Genomic DNA, 25474 nt, shown 5'->3' with positions numbered 1-25474 from the left:
TTCTTTGGTATTTGATGGTTGCATTGACTATGAGCTATGGCTCAAAATTAGAGGCCATTCCAAGTCAATTTGTTTTTTTAAATGGGAACCTCTGTCTTCGACACCAGATACGAAAAGAACGGAAAATTTTATGTTTAAATATGTGGTCATATTGGGTCAAAAAAATCTTTTAACATTTATTTGAGGGTCCACTTCTTCTACCAAACTTCGGTTTAAAGCCCACCTACTCATTATCAGCACCGACAGTCATTTAATTGCTACTATCTACTTGATTATCATTAATCAAATACTAACGATATCCAAATGTATCGCGAAGCTCTTGTTGCTTTTTTTTCGTGCAGGGCTTTCTTCTTATGTCCATTTGTGGGACAGTTTATTGTTGGAATACTGTGGTGAAATTATATAATACTTAAATTATAAATCTTTTCTTATGGTGTATCAGATACTATTACATCTGCAAAGATGTATTTACAAAGTACAATATAAATATGAATCTTGAAAGGTTTCAATAGATGCTTAACGATCAATTTTTGGAAAAAATTTTACTTATAAAAATAGTAATCTTCGGTGAAAGAGTCAACGCATGGAATAAAACATATGCTCTCTAATAGTAATTTATTTACATAGTAATCTATATTACAATAATCTATGAATTATCGTGAATGATAACGTATGCATGATTTAAAATGAAAGTGGGCGAGAGAGAGGTCGTAGTTATGTATGGTGTCTATAATGTCAGAAGACGATGTAAATGGAACGATTAATTATTGGAACTCTTTAGTCTTCAAGAAGAAAAAAGAGGAAATCGACCATTCGTGATGAACCCTGAATCTTCTTGTGAATTTTGATCTTCGTTGAACTGATTAAGTTCTCCATCCTGGAAGTGTATATACTCATTTCTTGTATCCCAATTTGCGTAGAGCCTTCACGTCCACGTCGCCATAGTAGTCTTGGCTATGAAATTTTTTATTCATAAAATCAAAAAATTATCATTCTCTTACTGAAAGAAAAAACAGAATAAAGAAGTCAAATATCCCATGAATATCCTTTAATTTGAATTTGAGAAATTTCGATAATTAATAATGAGCAGAATTCAATATAGTATCAAATAGTTGAATTTTTTAGCCAAACATTTACAGTAGTAGAATTCTATTTATTGGAACTTGAAAGCACTTGGATAGATGCACGTTTAAATGAAAACAAAATGGATCAATAAAAGTTAAAAATTTCGCGGCGGCAAAATTCCGAAGTTGACGTTCTTTTTTTACCTTTGTGGTGCATATAACTTCTTAAAAAGAATTCGTTGTAGGTATTGAGGTTTTCACGATACTCTCGAAGCTGTCTTCACGAATTTTGAATTTACCTAGTGCTTCTTCGTTTCATTTTATCAAACATTCCATGCTCTGACGTTACTTGTATCAATGGTGCAAGTGTTTTCATTAATGGCACCGTAAAAAATATGAAACACTCAGATAGAATCGTATACTTCACAGAAGAATGGAAATAAATATTCTCTGAAGTGATTCAAATTAAAAATTACACGTTCAGATTCCACCCCTGGTGTACAAATTCGGTAAAGTGCTTTTCGTGCTTCAACATTGGTTTTGGTTTAGTTTTAGAGACATTTTTAAAAAAGGATGAAAATAGTAAAATAGCCTTTGCATGAGATATTCAATCTTATATGAATATTTAGAAATTAAATCAGTTATAGTTGAATTAAAACACGGTAAACATCTCCAAATTTAGAAATTAAATCAGTTATAGTTGAATTAAAACACGGTAAACGTCTCCAAATTTAGAAATTAAATCAGTTATAGTTGAATTAATTTCTAAATATTCATATAAGATTGAATATCTCATGCAAAGGCTATTTTACTATTTTCATCCTTTTTTAAAAATGTCTCTAAAACTAAACCAAAACCAGCAGCAGGGGCGGATTTGAAGATTTGGCGCCCCTAGGCTAACAACCGTCTGCCACTCAAATATTTTAATTTAAAAGCGTTGAGACAATTTTAAAATTAATTCGATATGGCAACTTACATATGAGAATTGTTCTTAAAGTTGTCTCAAGCCTTTGTGTTTATACCTTTTCCAATTTCCTTCGTTCAAAATTTATCGCTCCCCAAAATTTGCCGCTTCCCTAATTTTCCGCCCCTCAAAATCTGTCGCTTCCCAAATTTTTTGCTCCCAAAAATTTTCCGCTCCCTAAAATTTGACGCTCCTCAAATTTTCCACCCCTCGAAATGTATCATTCCCGAACTGGTCGCTTCCGAAAATTTGCCGCTCCAAAAAATCTGTCGCTCCCAAAAATTTGCCGCTCAAATTTTTCACCCCCCAAATTTTTCGCCCCTCAAAATTTGACGCTCCTCAAATTTTCCGCCCCTCAAAATCTATCGTTCCCGAAAAGTGGTCGCTTCCGAAAATTTGCCGCTTCCCAAATTTTTCGCCCCTCAAAATTTGTCGCTCCCTAAAATTTGACGCTCCTCAAATTTTCCGCCCCTCAAAATCTATCATTCCCGAACTGGTCGCTCCCAAAAATTTTCCGCTCCCCAAATTTTTCACCCCCTCCCCCAATTTTTGTCGCTCCCCAAATTTTCCGCCCCTCAAAATCTATCATTCCCGAACTGGTCGCTCCCAAAAATTTTCCGCTCCCCAAATTTTTCACCCTCCTCCCCCAATTTTTGTCGCTCCCCAAATTTTCCGCCCCTCAAAATTTCCCACTCTCAAAAATTTGCCCTCCTAGACTGCAGCCTACTTAGCCCATATACAAATCCACCCCCGGCCAAAAGTGGTCGCTCACCATGATGCTTCATTAGCGTAATTTTAACAGCACGACCCTTTCATTTCATTTTAACGATCCTCAAAAATTCGCGACAAACACATCGAGAATTCTCACGTGTTAAGTGACTGGGTCACAGTGTTTAGAGACTTGAGCACATACGGGAACGTGCATAAAATTATGCGTGTTATTTACTTGGAAATGAGCATGCATTAGTTAGATTCACGATCGCAGAGCTCCAGCAGAAAGCGACACAGGAAACGTTCGCGTGAAAGTTGATGTGCCGAGTAACGGGAATTAAAGTCTCAAAAGTACACAGCCTTTCCACGACGTTTTCCTTTTATTATACGAATCTTTCACATTACTTAAAAATACACGGGCGAGTCTAGCTTACGCAAGCATGCTCGACCGAGGCCAAGAGCGCGACAGGGCAGGGTCGAATCGAGAAAATGTGAGAGGACTCTCACCGAATTTCTTCGTGCACGATGCATGCCGCGATCAGGGAGCTTTCTTCCTTTTAAAATCGACCGTCTCACGATAACAAGGAAACTATCAACAGCAAGAGCAAAGACGCCATGAAGTGGCAAACGACAACAGGCAAGAAAGAACGAAAGAACAAGCTCAAAGGGAGCTTCGCGCGAAGTTATTGCCGAGACGGTACGATCGCGATTCGAATTTCGGTGCACCGATCGGCTACTCCGAAGATTCTTTTCGATACGCCGAGTGGCAACGGGGACCAGCGAGGGGAGCATTGGGAATGGGGTTCCCCGGAGAAAGTACTCGCTTCTTGCTCGTAGATTTTAATGACTTCCCCGCGCTGCGGTGAGGTATAGTCAGTCTCTTAATAATTTCGTGCGTGTTCCTCGATTGATTTCCTCGTCTAGACGATCTTGAAGACAGGAAACAGGGCGCGGGGAATTAAAATCGTACGGGCACGAGGGTCCGCCGTCCACGTTGCCATCGCCGGCATTGAAATGCGTCGGCTGCTACCGAACTCAAGCGTCGACGCAAATAGCATCCGAATTTTACGCTCTTCAAGCTCGCATCAACCTCGAGGTAGATTCCAGCCGAATCGTACCGCGCGGGTGTGCTTCTCCGTCCCGGACTCGAGTCAAACCGTTGAGTAGAAAGAAACCGCCGATATGGTTCTGGAGAATTTGACTCGAATGGGAACGCTTAAACCGAACGTGACGAAGTTGGGCACTCTTGGCACTCGGTGTTACACGTATACCGAGGTGTCGAACATATCGGGGACTGTTCACTCGGGAATTGTATGAGTAGGTGTGTGTGTTCGTTTGTGTATGTGTGATAGAAAGAGGGGAGGAGAGAGAGAGAGAGGGGGTGGGGGTGTTTTGGCGAAGAGAGATGTAAAGATGGAAGAATGGAAGAAAGGAGGGAGAGACGCGAGAAAGAGAGAAGGGGGACGGGGAGATTAGAGATTATTCCTGGAGGGGTGCGTTGGGCCTCGCAGGTGCCGATGGGGGCCTTGGCTTGCCCTGGGGTGGCTTCCTGGGCTCTCCTGTGTGCTGGATTCCTGCAAGCAGCTCGCTCTTCCTGATGCTCTTTAGGTCCAGGTCACCGTAATAATCCTCACTGTGGAGCAAAACCGGGAAAAATCCAGGGTTAGGACATGCGTGACGTGCCACCCGCCTTTGCGCGTGCGTTCCGTGTCGAGTTAATCACGTAGAGTACACCACACATAGATTCGGTTTTAGTGTGAGTGTGTCGGATAGTTTGTCGCGAAATGTCGTGTTATGAATATAGCGTCGAACAAGGGGACGATTATTTTATCTTAGACTTTAATTTTGAATGATATATTTTTCGAGAATGATTGGACACTTAAGTATCATAGTTGCGTTTGCATCAGATTGTTGCTTAACCCTTCGTGGTCACGCGGGGTGTACCGCACCCCAGGATATGTCTTTGTCAATATTTCTGTGAATTGTTAGACCACAATAACGAAATTTATGACTTCAGTGATTTTTAAATAATGCCGCTTTTATCCACAAGTATTTATTTAAATATGAATTTCAGCATATCAAAATTTACGTTTCCAGAGAAAAACTATTTAGCGCTTCATTGTATGACTATTGCGAATGTACAATTATCATCCAAAAGTTTAAAGATTGAAAAGTAGGAAAATGGTAACTTAAAAATGACGTTGTGGTGCAATGAAACCCATGTGACCAATTTGTGATTATACGAAGGTGTGACCGTGGAGGGTTAAGAGTTGCATTGTACGTACTCGTTCAAGGCACGACACTCTATTTCGTGACAAAGTATATTTGGTAACTTTTATAAGGCGATACCTTCGTAGTAGGACGATACATTAATAGATTAAATGAGGTTAGAGAATTTTTTTGTTAATTAACATCATGATTGTCGCACCATTGAAATGAATGGTAATGGTCGTGTTCTTAATTCTTATTGAAAGTGTTAGATTATTTCTTTAGATTGTCGTCATTAGTAGCTGAAGAATGTAATCACTTTCAATTTAAGTTTCAACTTTGACAACTAATATTCAATTTCTATCGCACAATTATTCTCAGAATAATTTCAATAATTGAGGGGTTGTATTGAAATTTTGCGTGTCTATTAAAATTGCGCGAGATACTTAAATATTTTTAAAAATATTTTCATAACAACACACGAAGGCTGTAAACGTCCGTACCCGGTATCTCTTTCTTCAAGGGACATTATGTAAATATTGTGTTACGCAAAACCTATCTGCCCGGTATGAGAGCAAGGTGTACCGGGAATATCCATTTAATTGCGTCACCCGAAAAAGAAGAAATACCTTACGCACTTCCAGAGCGTGTTTGAACGTATGGCCAGAGTTTTAAAGACCGTAATCAAACTCGGACTATATAATACCTGGTTTATCCAGAATTCGTCTTTACGTAACATCTGGTCGCACACTTTCCCAGCCCGTTGAAATTTACAAGTCTCTCTTTGCTGCTCGTTTTAACGTTATTAATTGAAGCTCGGAACACGAGATAAGATACAAGGAAGTCGCGGCGCTCTTTGGCAAAAATCGCTGTATTTTGTTTCGATTAGGTGGAACAAGTCTAAAAGCAAGTCTAAGCATCTGATAAAACATCAGCAACTACTTACTTCCCCGATACTACGATGTAGTTTTTCTAACCAACCACACCGGACTTTATAACTTCTAATAATCAGTGGCGGATTTAAGAAAAAAGGCCCAGGTGGCAAACGTTCCGAAGGGCCCATTTTTGGGGGAGAATGAAGAGGTAGTTTACTAAAAACTGGTTAAATGTAGTAGTACAGAAAAGAATCTAGTGTTCGGTTAAAATCATAATTTTTTGAAGATAGGGCCCTAGGGGGCCGTTCGGGCAGGGGCCCATTTTATCGGGAAAATGAAGAGGTAGTTTACTAAAACCCGGGCCAAGTGTAGTAGTACGAAAAAAGTAGTGTTTGGATACCTAAGCATAATCATATTTCTTTTTGTCATGGGGCCCTGCAGGGGCCTTCTGTGCAGGGGCCTAGGCGGCAACTGCTCGTCAGCCGCCCTGTTAAATCCGCCACTGCTAATAATCCATCACAATCTAAATTACACGTGGTCACACGAGTCCCTAATTCCATTCAAAACGAGCTCATAAATAAAACAATTCCTCAAATAATTAACCGAGAGATTGTAAAATCATTGTTCGTCGGAATAAGAAGGCCGAAGTCAGTCTTCCTACCGAAAGATCGCCGGTTGCTGAAACGAGCGAACTACAAAACCGAACTCACCATCCAGGAACGTCTTCAGGGTCCTCGCAGGCGCCGCTGCCGTCAGAGTCGCCGATCTTGAAGACTGTGCCAATGGGGCAACCGTACTCCCTGGCGATACCTTCGAGGCATATGTAATACTTTCTGCAGTCCTCGGGATGGGCGTGTCTGCTGAAGCTGCCGGATGCTCCGCTCACTTCACCCGCAGCTGGACACGTGAAGCCTCCTGCGACCTCTGTACAACGCGAGAAACAGGCATGCTACGGTGAGACGGAAGAGAGACGGACAAAAGCGCCATCGCGAGTCTCCTCACAATTACCCGCAGGGGGGGAACAGCCGTTGTGAGTCAGTGAATGGTAAAATCAGGGTTCGGCTTTGAATTCTACCGCGCGCCGGCAACCGAGCAGGGATTCCGCGTGAAGAAACACAGGATGCGCGTAGGGGCTATTGTCACGTATCGGCAATCGAACTCGGAGTACCACAACGAATAAATAATACTCGGAGACGTGTAATTGGCTCCCAGCGAGTTTTCTAACGCGGTCAGGTTCGTAGGGACATGAAGAATGGTATCATCGAAGAGAAAACATATTTAGAAGATTCTTCAAGGGTATCGCAATAGTTGCGGACCTTTGCTGCTGATTTGGGATACCGATCACCGACACTGAGAGGATTGCGACGTTTTGTTTGAGAAGAATTGAATTCTCCGTGTGAGAAGGATGGCGGTGATAGTTTCGCGTTCAACTCTGCGATCTCTGGACACCTGGGGATACGCACCTTCGTTTTTGCACTCGGGTACTTGATCCGCCCACATGCAGACTCTGGCTTCACGATCGTACGCGAGCCCGGGGCTGCACTGGTACCTGGAGGACTCTCCGTTCCAGCAGTTCCAGAACACGTCGCATTTCTTCTCGTCGGGGAAGATACCGTACAGGCGGGGACAATGGGGTGTGTTGATGGCTGGCTCCAGTTGCGTCCTCTCACCGCAGTCGACGTTGTGGAGGTAGTCGCAGTTCTCGGTGAGGAACTTGCTGTCGCTCGCGTCGAACGCGAGACCGTTGCCGCAGGTCTTCAGCTCCGCGGCATTGTTGTCGCATTTCCAGTACTTGTCGCAGGATATGTGATGGGGGTAGAATCCAAAGTCGTCTGGACATTTGAACGACTCCTGGGCGCTCACGCCTGTAATGGACGCAACGTTAAGGGGGCATTCTGTAGTCTCGGCTGAAAATTCGGCCACTTTTCGGTCATGGCTTATGTAAGGACATATACAGTTAACATTTTTGAACTTTTGGGGGTTTATTGTGTCACTCTTGAATTACAAGAAAAAATCTTTACTGTTTGCGTATTTCATTTGGTTACGTAAATACTTCGCGGTGAAATTGGCGTCTTCAGAATTTGACCCCTTGCTGACGGTTGAAATTTCGGACAACTGGATTATCGGAAATAAAAAACCAAACGTATTTTTACTATCTGACTTCGAGGAACTTTGCTTTCTTTTTTGCAATCAGATGACTGTGATAGGTGCTGCGCATCCCGCCAACGGGAGTTACATCGTCGAAGAGGTGGACAAGATTCCGCAATAATTAATAAATAATAAGGATCGACATAAAAAAAATATTTTCTGCAAGTTTAAAGATGCCTCCTTATATCCCAATAGAGTTTAATTCAATATGACAAACAGTTTGTCCAAATAAAATTCTTAAATATCAGTTACATTTGGGGCTGTTAGACGCGAATTCCCCTCTTAACTAAATTAAACTCCAGCTGTGGAGATCGTCAAAGGTGGTACCGCAGAAAATAACACAGAGGAATGAAAGAATTTTACTTGATTAACATGTGATGAAGTCACTATCGAAAACAAGATCTGCCAGTTTCTACTGCCTATTTCAGAAGAGAAGAAAACTCTTACTTCAACTGAGACTTTACTTGGTTTCTATTCTGTCCGAGGAAAGTAACTTTTCTACGACGACGAAGAACAGTTGCACCGGGTTGTCCTTAATTATTTAGTCCAAGGTAATATCCGTCGATAGAATAATCAAGAATAAAATGTAGTTTCCAAATGGATCCGGAAGGGATATGGTAAAAATCAGCTGAACGAGGAAGCGGAATTTCGTGGAAAAAGTCGTTCCTCAAATAACGAAATGAAAGTTGAATTTGGCCTCCGGTATTGAACTGTAGTAGTCGCTTCTATAATATACCACGAGGGGTAAAAAAACGTAAGGATTAGAGTGTTCCTAACACCACAGCGAGTGAGACACTTCTGCAACAAGAAGATGAAGAAGAAAGTTGGCTCTAGTTTATGGCAGTAGGCGGACAAAGGCCTCTTTGCAGTAATAAGATGCACGAGAAAGTTTATTTAACAGGAAAGGATGCATAAAAAGGATGCAACATTCGAAAGAAAACTGTTAAACCAGCTGCAACTCTTCGCACAAACGCTGCCTTACGTAAATCGAATCAGGAATGGAACAATAGAAATCGAACCGAGCGCTGTAATTTAACTGATTACATATTTGCTTATTAGCTTCGAAATTAGCGGCAGCGAGGATTTTGTTGCGGTTTCTACTGTCCCAGGAAGCTTCGAACGATTCATCATTGTAAACAGTTTGATTAAAGCACCGACGATCGTTGAATTGTATATCTCCGCGCTGGATTCATCCAGTCCCGGCCGGAGTCTCCCAGTTGAGAGCGATCCGCAGGAGAAAAAATCTCTGCGGTTAGGCGCGATACAACATTTAATCGTGCCAGGGATCGCGGTAATCTGCTAAATTCTGCCGCTCCACAGATATTACCGTCGCACAGTGGTACACGATGACATTTTCTTAAAATCAGTCTACAGGTCGTAATTTTTCAGTAAACTTGACAATTTTTTTTTAAATTCTTCGTAATTAAATTCCCCATCGATCCATCGAGCCGGAATTTTGAATTTCTTTACCAATTCCCGTGGCCTTTTTTAGCCACCGGTTCCAAGTTTAAAGTCAGTTTTTCGAAATTGTAGATCATGAATCCAATATGTCGAAGCGAAATTTAAAAAAAAGGCATATTCGGAAGAAACTTAGTGCGTATAGATTTTCGGGGACGCTGATTACGAGTATAAGGTGATTATTATAAAAATCAAAATTTTAATTCGTACCGCAAATCTAATATTGCACATCAAATTGTAAAATTTAAAATGTCAGGTGGAAATTCGTATTTCACGTTCTTATAGTTGATGTTTCTGACCCAATATCGATGAGCAAGATTGAAGTTTACCGAAAAATTACGACCTGTAGAGTGAGTTGAAAAAAAAAGTGTCATTATGTATCACTGCGGCTTCGAGGGGGAATTAAACGGTGAAGCTGGCCGTCGACTGCAAAATGGTGACTCCGTTATTGTCTCGCGCTCGCTTAGGAGGAAGGACGCTGTCGTTGCCACGTCGCGCGTTTTATTATCAGTGCCGATTGCTCGTCCCGTATTGTGCCGTTCCCCGCTGCTGTCAACTATGCCTAATAATCCGTTGTTCTTTTTTTTTCTCGCGGCGCATGATGTCTGGACAACCTAAACGTCTTATGTAAGGACACAAAGTGACTTTCGCCAGGCGCTTTCACTTTGGGCCTAGAGCCAGGCCCAAGCCAGCGGCCGCAACACCAATACGGCTCGTGACTGGGCCCTCCCAGCATCCCGTTCACTCGGCTCTCCTCTACACGCTTCCCGCCGTGTGTGCTCTCTCCTTCTCTCTCCCTCGTTCGCCAGCATGCACTCTCCCACGTACACACAGGCGCGCGCGCGAACCCCCGCCTCCGTGCGGGGCCCTGGCGGGCTCCCGCGCGCTGTGTTCACTTTCATTTTTCTCGGCACCGGTACCAAAAGTCGCGTCTCGAATCTGATAACGTTGCTTCGTAATCGGAGCCACTCCGCCCCCTGCGCCGTCGTTTGCTGGTTTACGAATCTCTTCGACCGCCGAAGGGTAATATCGCGTTTGGGGCGGCGGCGATCGGTGATAAAAAGAAGGGTCAAGATCTGGGCCAAGGTTATCCTGTCGCGGCGAGGAAAGTCCAGGGAAGGGGAGGCGAAAGAGTGCAAATGCGCGTCGAGGAGGTTTCTCTTTGCACGGAAACTGAATACGCCTTTCGATCTCGTCTCGTTTGGCAGAACGCTCGGGCAAGCGTGAAACGTAGTCGTGATTTCTGGTAATTACGCTGGGTACGTCGGCTGGGTGGATGTACAGTAGGGGTCTAGGCTTTTCTGGGCTTGCGAGGGTTTCGCATGTTTCGTTAGGCTGCGCGTTTTGATTAGGAATAGGTATCTTATGCCGGAATATATGCGAGCGAGTTAAGGTGGGTGAGTCGAATTTGACAGGTCTTTGGCAGGTCGTTGGCTTGCTGGTGAAACTGACCGAGCCCATGTTCCTTTATTCTCGGTAAATGCAAACTTAATGTTCGCTCTATTACAATAAATCCATACGGATTTTTATTAATCTATTGTTGTAAAAAAACTTAGAAAGTAATTGCTTCCATTAATCCTCAAGGATTCTAGGATCCACTGATGGACTTACTCAGTTCTACCAACAGACCGTTGGAGTAACACATAGGACCGTATGGCGAGCCAATCCTCATACCCTGGCCGCGATTAGAGTGTACAATAATTTCTTAGTTCAGAGAAATCAGGCGTGATTTAAATATTCCACTTTACAGTTGGAGGATTAAATAATACACTTCGTAAAGTATCGGAAGAAGCGGGGAGCGATTCGTGCGCACTGTCGATGCCAGAAACGACGCGGTTGTCAACAAATTCTGAGCGATAAAATTTACGGAACGAAAGATCATTACCGAAGTAAAACGGTAGCGAATATTAAATAGTAAGACTGCTCGGTAGCTGGACAGTTTGCGACTCGAGACACGGTTGCCAAAGGTCCGTCGCAGACCCGAGAGGAGGTCTAACGGAGGAGCATTGACAGCTGTCAAAATAGGAAACGATCCCACGCACGGCTCCATCCCCGTTTCCTTTATTCGTACCAACGCATTGCTAGCGATTATTTCTACCAAGACAGGCGCGGCGAATGAATAGTGCACTCTGTGGTCCACACGCGTATGTCACACACTTATGTCCTCCACTTCCGACAAATCGTCCTGGGGCCGACACTTCCCTCCCCGGTCCGTGGCCCCCGACAATAATCCACCCCATTAACCCGGTCCCGAACCCGCTCTCTCCCCAATCCTCCCATTTCTTTCTCCCCCTCGATCCTCGCGACCGTTTATTTCGGGTACGTACCGGCGATCAGAATGGCGGCTATCACGTAGTACGTCCTCATGGTTACGAATGCGTGTATCTCCCGCGTGGCGTCGTGATCGAGTTACTTGCTTGAGGTACGGTTAAAAAGTTTAAAAAAAAAAAAATTGTAATCACTTTTACGACACAGGCTCCACTGCGCAGAGAGAACTCCGTGTTTGCGCCCTGTCGTTCTCCACCTTTATATAAGTCATTGGTCACGTGTTGTTCCTCTTCCACCTCCCGCGGGACCTCCTTCTCTCCTCCTCGTCGCTTCAAGAAGAGGTACTATGTACTCCGCGTTTCTTTCTCTCCCTCTCCCTCTGTCTGCCCCCTTTCTCTGTCCCTCTTTCGTTTCACCGATCTCCCTTTCTTTTTCTTTATTCTTCTCCGCTGAAAATGCCATCCAAAGACCCAACAGAGGTCCGGTAATAACGTTCGTCTTGTTCTTTCTTCTCCTCTCCACCCCTCCCCACTCCCCTCCCCACTCCCCTCCCCGCCCCTGCTATAATTTTTATTCCCCGTGTCGTCTGCCTCGACGATTCTCCCTTTTTTATCCAGTTTTTAGTCGCTCCACGGTTTCCGAATACCCGCGCGACCAGTTTCTCGATGGTGGTTTTCACACGGTCCGCCTTAAAATTCACTTTTCGATATTGCTCCAAGGACTCGGCTCGCTCCTTCCGTTGCCAGGGGTCCGGGGGCTCGAGGGGCGGGAGGATGTCGCGGGTGTGTCGATTAGACGATCCTGGCAAAAGGATGCTCGTGAATTCTTTTGGCTGTGTAGCGCCAGTGCTGAACGGCTGCGTTTGTTAGTTACGATGCCTACTTTGCGTTTTAAGCTTTTTTGTTTTATGGGTGGGAACTCGGCGTTGTGTAATGTAGTCTTAAGTGCGTTGCAATTTGTTAAACTAAAGACTGCTGTTCTAAATATTTTGCAAAAACTAGTGTTTCTCTGAGGACTGCGGCTGAACTGTATTTTCGTGGAAAAACTTTTATTCCAGAACGTAAGAAGTGGGTGTAAAAAATTAAGTACGCCGCGCTGATGGGAGACCAGCTTCCTGCATAATTGGGCAAGAAAGTATAATTTATCTCCGTAATTGGGACACGATAGAACGGCAGGAATACATAGTAACGGTAGACAAGCTGCAATGTTGAATCTGATATTCCTCAAATTGATTTTTTTTTAAATTTAATCCGTTCAAAATTTGTTTAGCTTTCATTCTTCGAATTGAAGTTTCTCAATTTTAATCCCACAAATTTCGTGTCTCTTTTTCGCTCGATAGATTTAACTACTTTAGTTTTTGCCCTGCTCAGTGGCGGATTAACGGGCGGCCGAAGACGAGTTGCTCCCTGGGCCCTATCTTAAAAAAATTTATGATTTTATTCACACGCTATATTTTTGTTCCTGTACTATTAGACTTGGCCTGTTTTTAGTGAACTGCCTCTTTATTTCCCCCAAAATGGGCCTCTGCTCAGAAGGACCCTAGGGCCCTATGTTAAAAAAAAAATTATAATTGCATCCAAACACCATTTTTTCCTGTACTACTATACTCAGCCCGTTTAAGTAAACTACCTCTTCATTTCCTGAAAAAATGGGCCCCTCACAACGTTTGCCACCTGGGCCTTTTTCCTTAATTCCGCCACTGGCTCTGGTAATTAATTTTTTCATTCTTCAAACCCAGCCTTTCCGATTCTTCTTCTCGAAATTCAACTCACTCACCGCTTGGTATCTGATCGTGGCAGCATGCTGTTCCGCGTAACTGTATTAGAGCGATCAGTCCCCGTATATACCGTGGCCCGTCTAGCATCGAAATTCGTCGGGTCCGGCCAGGTGCGATTGTTTTTGTACACAGGCAGCGTGCTGCCGTGGTCGCACGATTTGCAGAATATTGACCGATCGCTACGTGATTATAATAATAATCGTGGGTTCCTAGCGACTACCTGATATAAAATAACGGGGAAGGCTGGAAGGGGGCGAAGGTCGAGCACGACCAACGTGACTCACCGTGACACCCAGGTCCGATACACCACCCAACATTCCGGCAGAGGGTCTCTCTGACAACTGCAAGACAGTAGCCGTTATTTCAGCTTTTCGACGCAATCGGCCGAAAATAGATTGGCAAGGATTTGCTAAGAAAAATTCAAATCCACGTAAACCCAGTATACCTGCTCGGATTTTTCTAAAATTTACTCTGCGTTATTTCGTGAGAAAGTGTTTTGGACCTTCCTTAAAAGTGTAATTTTGTTTTCTTAATAGGTTCAATGAAACACGTCCGTCGGTGGCTTGTAATTAAATTATAATTGCAGATGGTTCTTCACTGATAAAGTGGAATTCTTCTCTTGGAGGTTTGCATCCACTTACGAAAACGGTTTCTTCGATTTCGGTGGCTAGAAATTTTATGCGCGGTTGATCGGACCGACGATTGACATTTATTCCCTTGCATCATCCATTCGCATTTCTGGCGCTTGTTGCGTTTCTTATACAAGAAACTTCCAAGGATTTTGCAATTATTTCGTCAGTTTTCTCTTATATCTTGCGGTGAGCTCTGGTTCTGTCGAAGGAGCAGCTTGGTTCGAAGGAAATCGATTATTGTGCGCGAAATTGGTAGAGTGATAGAGGATAATCGCTTTGGAACTGATGTTTTCTTTGAAAAGCTTTCGTATAACTAACATCGATCCCTTAAATTTTGATTCCTTAATTCATTTTTTGAATCTCGATTCTTCAAATTAATTCCTTCAATTTTTCCTCAACTTTAACACCATAGATCATACAAATCTCATAATTATACAGTACTGGAAATATTTGTTACATCATTCGAATAAACATGTTATCACTTATAGCTCTCATAAGAGATTAATAATAATATTATTACTTCTAAAATATTAGGTATTGTGAAATTGATTTATTGCAAAAATGTGTGGTTCACAATCATGGCCAAAATAAGTTTGATATAAATCGTTAAAGTTTTATTAATTTTAATAATAAATATTTCCAATTCTCTGTAATTCAGTTAATGTAAATCTCGAAGTATGATTCTCATCGATATTATACGCACAACATTAAATTCTACTTTTTCTATTATTTCCTACTTCTCTTTGCAATATTATAAAATAGCCATAGAAGGAGGAAAGTGATTCAATATCACTCTGAAAGTGAAGTCAAACACTCATCAAAAGAAGCGCTTCAATGTATTGCAATGCCTCAGGGACGTATTCTAATTCACTGAAATTTTCGAGGCGACGATTTCAATCAAGGCGGACAGGCGCATGCTAATGCCGAACGCTTTCGACGATAACGGAACTTTCTCGCTCCGCTTAATCCAGTTTCTCGAATAAATCGCATCGGCCGAGCCGGTATTCGCTCTTACGTGCACGTCTACGATCGGCTGCTCTAACGAACAGCAAAAAACTCGCTGAAATATCGCAGGTTGATCGACCTTGGCGCCGTAACTCAATATAAATGAAGACGATAGAAACATCGCCCAACACTCCTCTTAAATCGTCGGACATACTTGTTCGCAGTTCACACTTCATATTAATATTTGTATTACCATCCCTGCGTTACATTAATCTGTTAACTGGACCATTTCCCACTAGGAATTCACCTTGCAGACTTAAAAGTGTGTATTTAAGCTTTCTAAACTTCATTACTGATTAGCTTCATTGTTTTGAAAGAATAGGACTATAGAACGCTCTACACCAATGTCTCCCAATTTTCCAAGGAACTCTCGAAAAGCTCACTAAAATTTCTTGGAACACCCAGCTTCGAAAGCTTTCTTCTTTTTGTATACAGTCCGTTTCAAATTTTGCAGTCAAGTCTATGTTTCTCGCTGAATAATTTACGCATTTTTGCAACAGGGATCGCACGAAACTGTTAACTTTTATAAATAAAAGTGATTTAAAGAACTTTTAACTTTTAAATCATTTTTTTCTGTTTTAAGTTAACCTTGTGCATTAACGCTTTAACTCCATTGCAAAAGTTCGTTTTTAACAGTTATTTCGTATTCGATTAATAAAAGTTCTGGAGGATCATATATTTCTCAACAGGTATTTTAAGGTAAAATATAAAAGTTAGAATTGTTTCCTTTAATTAGCATTATTTAAGGAATTGAAAGCAGTATAAATATCGAAGAGAAAGCAAGTTGTGAATTGTATATAATTATTTTATTTTACTAACAATAAGAGGAAAAACGATCAAAAACCTACGTTGATTTATTTATTCTTTATATATTCCATAACGGGAAATCTGCTTGCTGCAACTTTAACTTCTCCAAATCAGAATAAATGTTCTTGTTCAACTGCAACTTTTTTCCACTTCCAAGAAAACATCAGTTCCCTATTTATGCAAAAAGGTATGGGAAAAAAGTTTCAGTAAATACACTTCAGTTTGTAACTGTTTCCTTGGAACAAAAGTGATAATAGTAAAGAAAAAACTACTGTTATTTCATAACTAACTGAAAACATTAACAGTTTCATTCGATCTTTGTTTTGTAAATATTTAAACATTATTATAACATAACTTTTCGCGGAACCCTAAACTTCTTATCGCAGAACTCCAATTGGGAAACGTTCTTCTACACCACAGAATTTTGTTGTGGGTCAAAGTGGACCCGGTACCCGTCGCCCCAGGGTTAAAGCCGCGGTTCCTTCTTTCGCCCGAGTATAATAATTATACTTTCACATTAGATTTATTCATTCCGCCAAATGCAGACTCATTTTGCAGTAATAAATTACCTCGCCTGCCCCAGTTGGTGTGTTAAAAAGTACTGCCATAAGTGTAGATAGTGCAATCGGGAGTAACGTTTGCTGGGAAAGGTCATAATCAAGGCCGCGGGGTTCTGCGAATCGGCTACGGCCATGAAAGCGGATAGAAATCAAAACTCATAATACGCTTATACGAACTTGTTAATTACCTCGCGTTCGCGCCCGGAGAATGGAGTTTCGCGCTCGTGCACAGCAGCTATCAGGTGGAAATAACATTTTTCCGGCCCATCGTGGAAATTTCTTGCCTGGCTACCGACAACTCATAAGGGAACGCGATGGGGTGGCATTCCACGTTGCTCTTCGCGCTTCCCATTAAGATCTGCCTCGCTCTTTTCCTTGTTTACGAAGACATTCGTGCGTCGAAATTACACGTCTCAATTACTTCTGTACAAGCACTGCAAAGTTTCGTAATTAAATTTTTCTTTCAAATCATATTTACAGCTCGATATCATTATCTAGCGTTTCACATTTCAGAGTTTCATTAACGCCCAGCGGAAGATCGGCAATAAAACTGTTCCTGAGAGCTGCGTTAATTAAGCATAAAACAACTTTCTACCATTTTCCTGCCTCCTTCGAAAGTAAGTTCTGAATTGCCCAGCTCGTTCCCCGCTGCTAACGCGTTAAGGGAAACTCGGGAATTTTTGTAAACCCCTATTTTTAATACGGTGCGGCGATGCCCATTTACGAAAGACACCCCCGAATACGAAGGAGCAAGTATTGCACCGGATGGCTAATGCACAAACGCCTTCCGGATAACGGGAACGCTGCGGCGTTTATGGTGGTTTGTCGCGGTGGTAGTCTGCGCGTCGTTACGTGTCGCGGTGTCCCAAGGATGCAGGTGCCGCGCCTGTCGATAATTAATATTCGGCTCGTTGGTCTCCTTAAGTCGCCCGTTTCGAGCAGGACTGGACGTCCTCCTCCTGGAACTTCTTCTGTCACCTTGCCCTGAATCCCTGTCGAACTTACACACGCATATATTTACAAGCTGCACTTTCTGGTACAGCCTGTTTCCACGATGTTAATTCCCCTTTGTCCGCGGCCAATTGGAACAACCTTTCTCGCGGTAAAAATTGGAAGTCGAAGGCTTGCTTAGACGTATGTACTTGGGAAACGCGCGCTGCTCGAAGCTCGCGCGAGTCTTCAGCCAAGGAGAGCTGGAGACATGAATGCCAGATCAAGCGATGAAACGGGGTGAGAATAGCTGTGTTATGGTTGTGTGATTAATCGAGGTATTCGCATTCGTGGCTAGTTTCTCGTGGTTTCTAATAAGATAGTTAAATAGGATATTCTAGAGCGGTTTCCCTTGATTTTTAATGCAAATCGAGGCTCTCGCGGGAAGAATCGCGAATGTAGTATGGGGGAAATTGTGGGGTCTGATCTTTTGGTTTTGTATGTTTTTCAAATATGGCTTCACCAGTTTCTTTGAATTTAGTTGGAGAAAATTTATTAGTAATGAGATTAGTGATTTGAATAAAATTTATTTTTATTTTTCTATGCTTTTTTTTAGATTTATTTATTCTTTATATATAGGTATATTTGTCATGATGATTTAAATTTGTGGTTGAAGTTGAATAGAGGGGATATATTTAATTATTTTATTTTATTAATTCATCAAATTACGTTGAATTTTTTACCAGATTAAACTGATAATTTTGGTGTATTCTTTCGATAATTTCATTATTTTATTTAGAGACAGATTTGGCATAAATTAATATGTAAGTTTTGATTGAAAGGTTTGGATCGTGCTTTTCAAAAAGGAATTTACCAAACACCTAATGACTTTTATTTCAGACATTCTTGCTTTGGGTGCCTTTGGCTTATTTTATTGAAGTAATACATTTTGCCTTGCTATTCAGAGATATTTATGGAGTTATAAATACTTATATCCATTTCAAGTTTATGACGCATTTATGTGCTACGCAGTACTTCTGAAATAAGGAAAGAAGGCATTACATTGCTGGTGGAATTGTAAATTACTCGAACATAAAGGTGGGAAGTGTTTAATTGTCCATTGAGAATAATTTCATGATGGTGATGAAAGTATTCTTCAATTTCCCAAACTTTCTTATGTAACGATTGCAAGATGGCTTTCTTCTTACCTCAAACACTTGCAAAACAGTCCTGAATTTGTATTTCAACAATTTTCTTTAACTTCGAGCAATCCAATTGATCAGGTATATCGAATCATTTACCACCTCTTGCCCCATGCTAAGACTGTTTCTAATTAAGTAGAAATATATTAATTACAAGAAAATCTATAGCACATCTGGGGTGAATAAAGTCGACTTAAAATCAGCCTACTCATTAAAAATTGTAATGCGATGGTGAATGCATAGCGTTCGAAATCGTTCGTCAGCTATCAGCCACATATCCACCGAAGTTACCATCGCAAATGATTTGTGACGTTTTTGACACTCGATGAATACAGCACTTCCTCGTCTTTTTTTTAAGTTGCCGTTACACGCAAATCTTTTGTATGCAAGTGACACCAGTTCCGCGTCACCGGAACCAACGGCGGTATGTCACACTCGGTCCGAAGAATTATGCGCTATATGCAGTATAATTATATTCGTAATTGACGTAACAGCGCGGGCCTTTATGATGCTTGATTTACGGCCAGTGACAGAACAGTTCGATGTCAATAACTCATCTTCCCGAGGGCTTTAGAAACTTACGAAAGATTGCGTACGATGCCGAGTCTTTGCACCGTCTTCTATCGGACCCACGGATCACGTTACGGCTGTGAGCTTGGCGAGTTCAATGCACGGGAAGCATTATCCACTGCATTCCTAGTGAGCCCTCTGTCTATTGTACTCTTAAAAATTACACGATCCGTATTAACCACTTACCAGAGTTGGACATTGACTACATGAAAAATTATTTAAGTAACGGGTCGAATAAAATTTACTTTAACTTTAGCCGTTATTGGAGGCTTAAAGAATCCGGGTTAATTTTATTCGACAAATTACGAATAATTCTTTTAACTTGTATTCATTATTCGGAATTTTTATTTAAATACAAATTTTACCCGTCTCGTAATTTTCTACTGGAGTTATAAAAATTCTTAGAATAGGTAATCGATACAATAATCGATTTTCCAGGAAAAAGTAATCGATAAACTAATCGATTTTTCAGAAAAAATAATCGATAAACTAATCGATTCTTCAGAAAAATAATCGATAAACTAATCGATTTTTCAGCAAAAATAATCGATAAACTAATCGATTTTTCAGCAAAAATAATCGATCGATTCTGAAATAATAGAGTAGACTCGCCAAATCCTACTGTGAAGCGTAAGACTATGATGTCCACTCTGATACCATGATTTCCGCTCTGATACCATGATGTCCGCTCTGATACTATGATGTCCGCTTGGATACCAGCGTTTCTGGCAGTCCAAGGAACTTTGACCCTCGAAAAGTTGCCGATGCATCGCGAGTAGGTACGCGTAACACGTGCAGCAACGCGCATCCGTCTGCGATTGGCACGCGACGTTGCGGCTCGGTAGCCGCGTCGCCACGCTGCGCCCCCGACGGTTTCTTGCTAGCGTGGTAAGTTGAGGTAACGTCTGTCGAATTGCATAATGGCGAGGAGAAGCGGCGCATGGTGTCGAGCGCGCTACATCGCTGAGAGACGGCTGTTGTCGAGAACGCCGTGGATAGAACGGGGTGGCAAGTACTCTGCCGACGACCCGGCATGGCTTTTATCTGGCACGGCGCATCGTTCGCCCTGGCCGCAGGAGTGAAAGTCGAGTGCTGGCTGCGATGAACGTTCAGCATCCAAAGCTGCACCTTCGCGTCTGTTCTTCTTATGATCGGCATTTGCGATCGCACCAATCGCTGGTGCGTTGATTATGGTCTTGATTTTGCGTAGCAGGGGTAGCCACCAATTCTTTAGTATGTAACTCTTCTGTTCTAGTGTATAGTTTAGTGGAAGGGGTAAGTTTTTGGGGTAAAATGGGTCAAAAAGATTTGAAAGTTCGGTGAGGGGAGATTCATTGGATTAGTTTGTTTAATATTCTTTAAGCGGACATTCTCGTGTAACAACCACAAAAGTAATTGATATTCTTGAATTTTTTTGGATAAACCATGGTTGATACTTCAAAAAGAAGAACAATTTCTTAAAGTTGGGTAGTTTACGCTGGGACGGAACATACAATTTTAATTTTAGCGTTTATTTATAATACTTTTTTCATCGATATATAGTAATCTGAGGAAAAAAGATACTTTTTCTTTCAAACGATATAAATTTCACAATTTTTCATTATTTTTTTTTAAAGTAGAGTGAATCCCAGCCCAAACTATCTAACTTTAAGAAATTTTTGTCTCTCAAGTAGATGACTGTGACAGGTGCTATAAAAAGAACAATTTTCAGCAAGTTTAATTACGTCCCCTTATATCCCAAAAAGCACTTAGCTAATATATTTATTTATTTATTTATTAATTTAACGGGACGTAGGCTTTAGATACAAAGAAGCATATAACTAAGTAACAGTAATAATTTTAGTTTTAGTAAACTATTTAGTAAGTAATAGTTTATCAAAAAAAAAAATCATAAATATCGGTTACTTTTGGGGCTGTTACACGAGAATCCCCCCTTAACGCGAACTGCACCCTTTGTAGCTCTTAACACTCCTCGTTTGGGTTTGTTGGCAGTGTACTTTACATCATCAGGCAAACAATATGGGAGGTCTATGTTGCTATATTTCGCTCTTAAAATTTTCCGCGAGATCACGATTTCGATCTGTTTACGCGAGGGTCTAAGAGTCTGACAACTTTGCACCAAAATGTGCAGCAGATGGTCTAAAGTTTCCCCTAGAGTCCCCTACAGTTCCCCCCTCCCCAGATCACCCTGCATCGTTTCTCTAAAGTTGCCCAACATATGGAACTTTTGATCGACGGAATGCAACGCCTTTGGCTCGCGTCGCGGAATATTGCGACGTCGGGATCGGTGGCCGTGGCTGGTGAAAAGAAGCTGACGCCGTCACTCGGGGGAGGACGGCGAATCGTAAGAGTCCAGCATTATGGCTACGTCAGCACGGGCGTAAGAGGGTGACGAGGTTGTTGACACTTCGCTGTTTTCGTCGTCGACGACGGCGTGTGCGTCGGAGGTGCCCCGAGAATGCCGATCAGGGCAGCTCCTCCCAGAACGCGGTTTGCATTTCTATTTCGCGTTTCCTCCGCGATGATACGGCCCGATATGAATTCCCAGAGCGCTAAGATTAAAGCAGCATTGTGTCGAAACGAAATTAGCAGCGGTTTCTCCTACGGTCTTTAAACGCGTCTGAAATGAATGGCGGAAGAAACGAAGAATTTCGTTGCCAATATCCTTTCTTTAATATACAGTTGTATAATATAGAATTGATTATTGCTTAATTCTTGCCGATTCTCACCAGATACGATAATTAACAAAATTCTTATTCCCCATAGTGGGCTCGTTAAAATGCTTCTGTACTGCAAGTTTCGGTAACGGTGGAACGCAACACTGATCACACGTGTTGGAGCAGTACTTATTTATTAGAAACGCGTTTAACTAAAATAAGTTAACACCCGGGGCGGGCCGCGTGAAGCGTTATATTTTCTGGGGAATTACTAGGAATAATAGAAAAGAAATTCACCGTCTCGTTTAGCTTCTCAGGGCAGCAGGAAGGTCCACATTCGTCACAGAAGTGGCACCTGAATTTTTACAATTTTATACAAATCTTTTAACCACTTCGATTAAGAATCGTTAGAAGATTTTAGAGCCCCTGAGTGTGGAACAATATTTTTCAGATCCAACGCTAGGGAACATCGACTAAAAGAACTCGCAATAGTCCTCCTGGTTAAACGGACTCGTTGCGTGGTGATTCGTTGGAAGAAAGTTGTTATAACGATTTCGAAATCAGCCCAGATATTCATGTTCCGTCTGTCAGTCAGTCTGCCTTGGCACGTCTTTTCCCTTTCGCGAGAATCCGGCTATTTTATTCCGCGAAGCATTCAAACGGTTTTCTCCGGCTTGCCTCTGCGCGCCGCGACTTTTAAGTGTCCCCCAGTTTTCGACTCCGCCGTCCCGTCGGCGTTTCTCCGTGTAAAAGAGAGGCTCCCCTCCCACGCTCGTGTCAAAGGATTGGCAAATCGTGATACCGCGATCACCTTTTTTGCGTGGCCCCGCCGTGACGCTATTTCGTTTCTAAGCGCCGATACGAGAGCGGGCGAAGAGCGGGAATGCAGCCGCGGTGGCCGATGATCTTCCTCCCGGCTTCGCTGGCCCTTAAGGCGGATTCACGCGTGCCAATTCCGTGACCGTTCAGTGGCATCGGTGTCAGTGGTATAAAGTATCGTTTCTCCGTTTTGGAATGAAGCAAGAAAGACCTAAAAAAATATGAGATAAATTTTTAAGCAATCCAAATTTGTATAAGCAGAACTGGGGCATAAATACTGTAGAGGCTTCTCGTTTGATTTTCGTCCCTTGCCTCTTTTTATTCGCAATTAATTTGCAAAAAATATTTTTAGAAAGCCGCCAAACATTTATCGCGTACACAATTGAAACACTACGCGCCGGGTCTGCGGGGATGCGTGAACCCGGCTTTAAGACGCTCAATCGACAGTGAAAGTGACCGAGATCGTTAATTGCGTAGACTCAGTTCACTTGAGCCAGTAACACTTGATGTTGGCAGAGACGATGATCGACTTAATGTGTGCATTCCCCTTTGCACTTAACAACGATCTGTGTCGGTGAAAATGCTTGGGTATATAGAATTTGGTAGCAGCGTTGAGGTACGGGGTGGCGTGGTATTATCTGTTACAATTCTGCGAGTTGATTCCAGCTCTGCTGAGGCTAATAGCACCTGCACGTTGGAGCGTTCAACGCAGTCCGATGAAACGATCTACTTCTGCGGTAGAAATGTTATGGCGAACTGAGAATGAGAAGAATAGGATCAGTTTAATAGAATTTAATAAATTGACGAAGTATGGGATATATTTAATGCTGTAAAAATTTCGGAAGGCATACGAAGAGTTATTAAAGTTAATGTTTACGTAGGGGAGACCAGGGTAAAGTGAGCTTTTCTTATTATTTATTTGAAAATAGAATATATTTACAAATATTCGTGAACTAATAAATTTATATAATATAACCATGATATTTGTGCACACGCAGGTGTTGAAAAACGTGAATTCTTTTAAAATATTGGAAATTAATTTCTGGGTATCTCCGAATGGATTTTTAAAATTAGTATTTTTGATAGAAATGTTAAAATATTTAAGTCGTATTTTACATTTATTCGCACATATTTTTATTGAAAAGAACAAATTTTATTCTACTTTAAACTTTTAAGGTTCCACTTTTCTCTGGTCTATCGTATTCAATTTTTATTTTATTTAATTTTTTCTTAATTATCTGATTTATCTCTACATTCACTTCACAGTTCGCGTTTCAGGATTGTACTGTCGTCAAATTATGTTGCCTTATGTCCCCGTTCTAGTTTCCCTTCACCGTGTCTCTTTTCTATACCCGCAACGGGTTTATCATAAATTTCGAATTCTGTGCGTGGATCTTCTGCGGCGGCAAGACGCGACCTATCATCGCGAGCAAAAATGATTTACTCGATCGCGTGGAAAAGGTTAACGAACGTCCAAATTTATATTCCGTGCCCGCTGTTCCGCGGTGCTCTTATGTCCCGACGCCATGCACTTGCCTGTTGCGTCCGGTGCACGCGATGCACATGCACGTACGAGCAGGTATTATAATGAGAAACCGTTAGATCTCGTGCTCGATTAGCCAAATGGAAAGAGGGAATCCTCGCGAGCGAAGTGGATGCAACCAGCGGTTGCACTCCGCTGGTGCAACAAACCATTTCTTGGCGAAGTCGGCGGTAGTGTTGCATTCAGAACGGAACAGAGATTGTCCGAGATTTTTTTTAAGCCCGCTTCGCCTTCGCGTATTTTCATAACTCTTCCTTTTACGGATTTCTTTGACCCCGTTCGATACTCATTCTTGAGGGATAATTGAAACTCATTACGCTGGCTCAGATTCTCACTTTTTCATTTTTTTTTTAGAATGGATCGGCAGAGAATAGATTTTGATTTAACTAAATGGTGAATTGACTGGGTTAATTTGTACGGGTAGATTTCGGGTTATTCGTAAGATACGAGGAACGAAAGTCATTTTTAGAAAGTAATGTATGTAAATAACTAAGAAGTCACATCGTATCTTCGTGACGAAATACAGAAAGGTTACGTATAGGTAATCAGCGACCCAGTGCTAGAAAACAATTAAAAGTTGGGGAAAGGATAGTTAGAAAGTAAGTCTCACATTTCTTTGGAAAGTATTTAGATATGTAACCTATGCGGTTTTGGGAATAAATTAACATTAATCACTATTACCCTTCATTATTATTAATTAGTATTAATAGTAATAACTATCACTCTTAATTACTATTAACTACTATTACTTATTATTAATAGTAATCACTATTACTTTTAAATACTATTACTTATTATTAATAGTAATTACTATTACTTTTAATTACTATTAGTTAGCATTAATAGAAATATATATTACACTTAATTACTATTAATTAGCATTAATAGTATTAACTATTACTATTAATTAGTATTAATACTAATACTCAATTATTGCTAATTTATTATAATATAATTACTATATACCTAGTATAAATATAAGAATCTGAATTAATTGAATGCAAAGTATAAAATAGAAGTGAAACACAACTAATATAAGGTGAAATTTGGAGACAATTAAATATGACTTTGTATATTAATGTGCAGCACCTTTAAATTAGTTTTTCCCTGTGCACAAATCTTTCAACACTTATTTTTCAAATCTCTCACGATTTTAAACATTAATTATTTACGAATTCAAATTGCACCCGCTACAGAATAATGTTCGTGGCTTGTGCATACATTAAATTACCTATGTGTTCAGACACGAAGCGTGTTAATCGAGGATGATAAACAT

General features: G+C 41.4%; 2 protein-coding genes across 3 annotated transcripts in view; one reads left to right on the top strand and one right to left on the bottom strand.

Moving 5' to 3' along the window:
* LOC143372497 (protein obstructor-E) overlaps positions 1-25474 on the top strand; it is a 91211-nt gene that overhangs the window by 1050 nt on the left and 64687 nt on the right. The gene's annotated exons all lie outside the window — the stretch shown is intronic.
* Positions 621-12046, bottom strand: Gasp (Chitin binding Peritrophin-A domain-containing protein Gasp). 2 transcript variants are annotated; one of them, XM_076818050.1, is made up of 4 exons: positions 11756-12046; positions 7286-7687; positions 6533-6746; positions 621-954 (listed from the first exon to the last, which is right to left on the bottom strand). In XM_076818050.1, the coding sequence occupies exons 1-4, from the start codon at positions 11793-11795 to the stop codon at positions 894-896; spliced, it is 717 nt and encodes a 238-aa protein (XP_076674165.1). In that variant the 5' UTR covers positions 11796-12046; the 3' UTR covers positions 621-893. The 2 variants fall into 2 exon arrangements, with proteins under 2 accessions (XP_076674165.1, XP_076674164.1); XM_076818049.1 differs by lacking the exon at positions 621-954 and adding an exon at positions 3074-4372 and having other exon boundaries at positions 11756-12035.

The sequence above is a fragment of the Andrena cerasifolii genome, chromosome 8, assembly GCF_050908995.1.
Source record: "Andrena cerasifolii isolate SP2316 chromosome 8, iyAndCera1_principal, whole genome shotgun sequence".
NCBI classification, from domain to species: domain Eukaryota; kingdom Metazoa; phylum Arthropoda; class Insecta; order Hymenoptera; family Andrenidae; genus Andrena; species Andrena cerasifolii.
The sequence above is the reverse complement of the archived record's forward strand: the minus strand, read 5'-3'. Positions and strand labels throughout refer to the sequence as shown.

Excerpts from the sequence above, each read along its gene's own strand:
- Gasp (XM_076818049.1), bottom strand. The coding sequence starts at position 11,795 with ATGAGGACGTACTACGTGATAGCCGCCATTCTGATCGCCG. Across the intron at positions 6,747-7,285 it reads ACCCGAGTGCAAAAACGAAG|AGGTCGCAGGAGGCTTCACG; the intron begins GTGCGTATCCCC and ends CGCGTTGTACAG. Across the intron at positions 4,373-6,532 it reads CCTGAAGACGTTCCTGGATG|TGAGGATTATTACGGTGACC; the intron begins GTGAGTTCGGTT and ends TTTGCTCCACAG.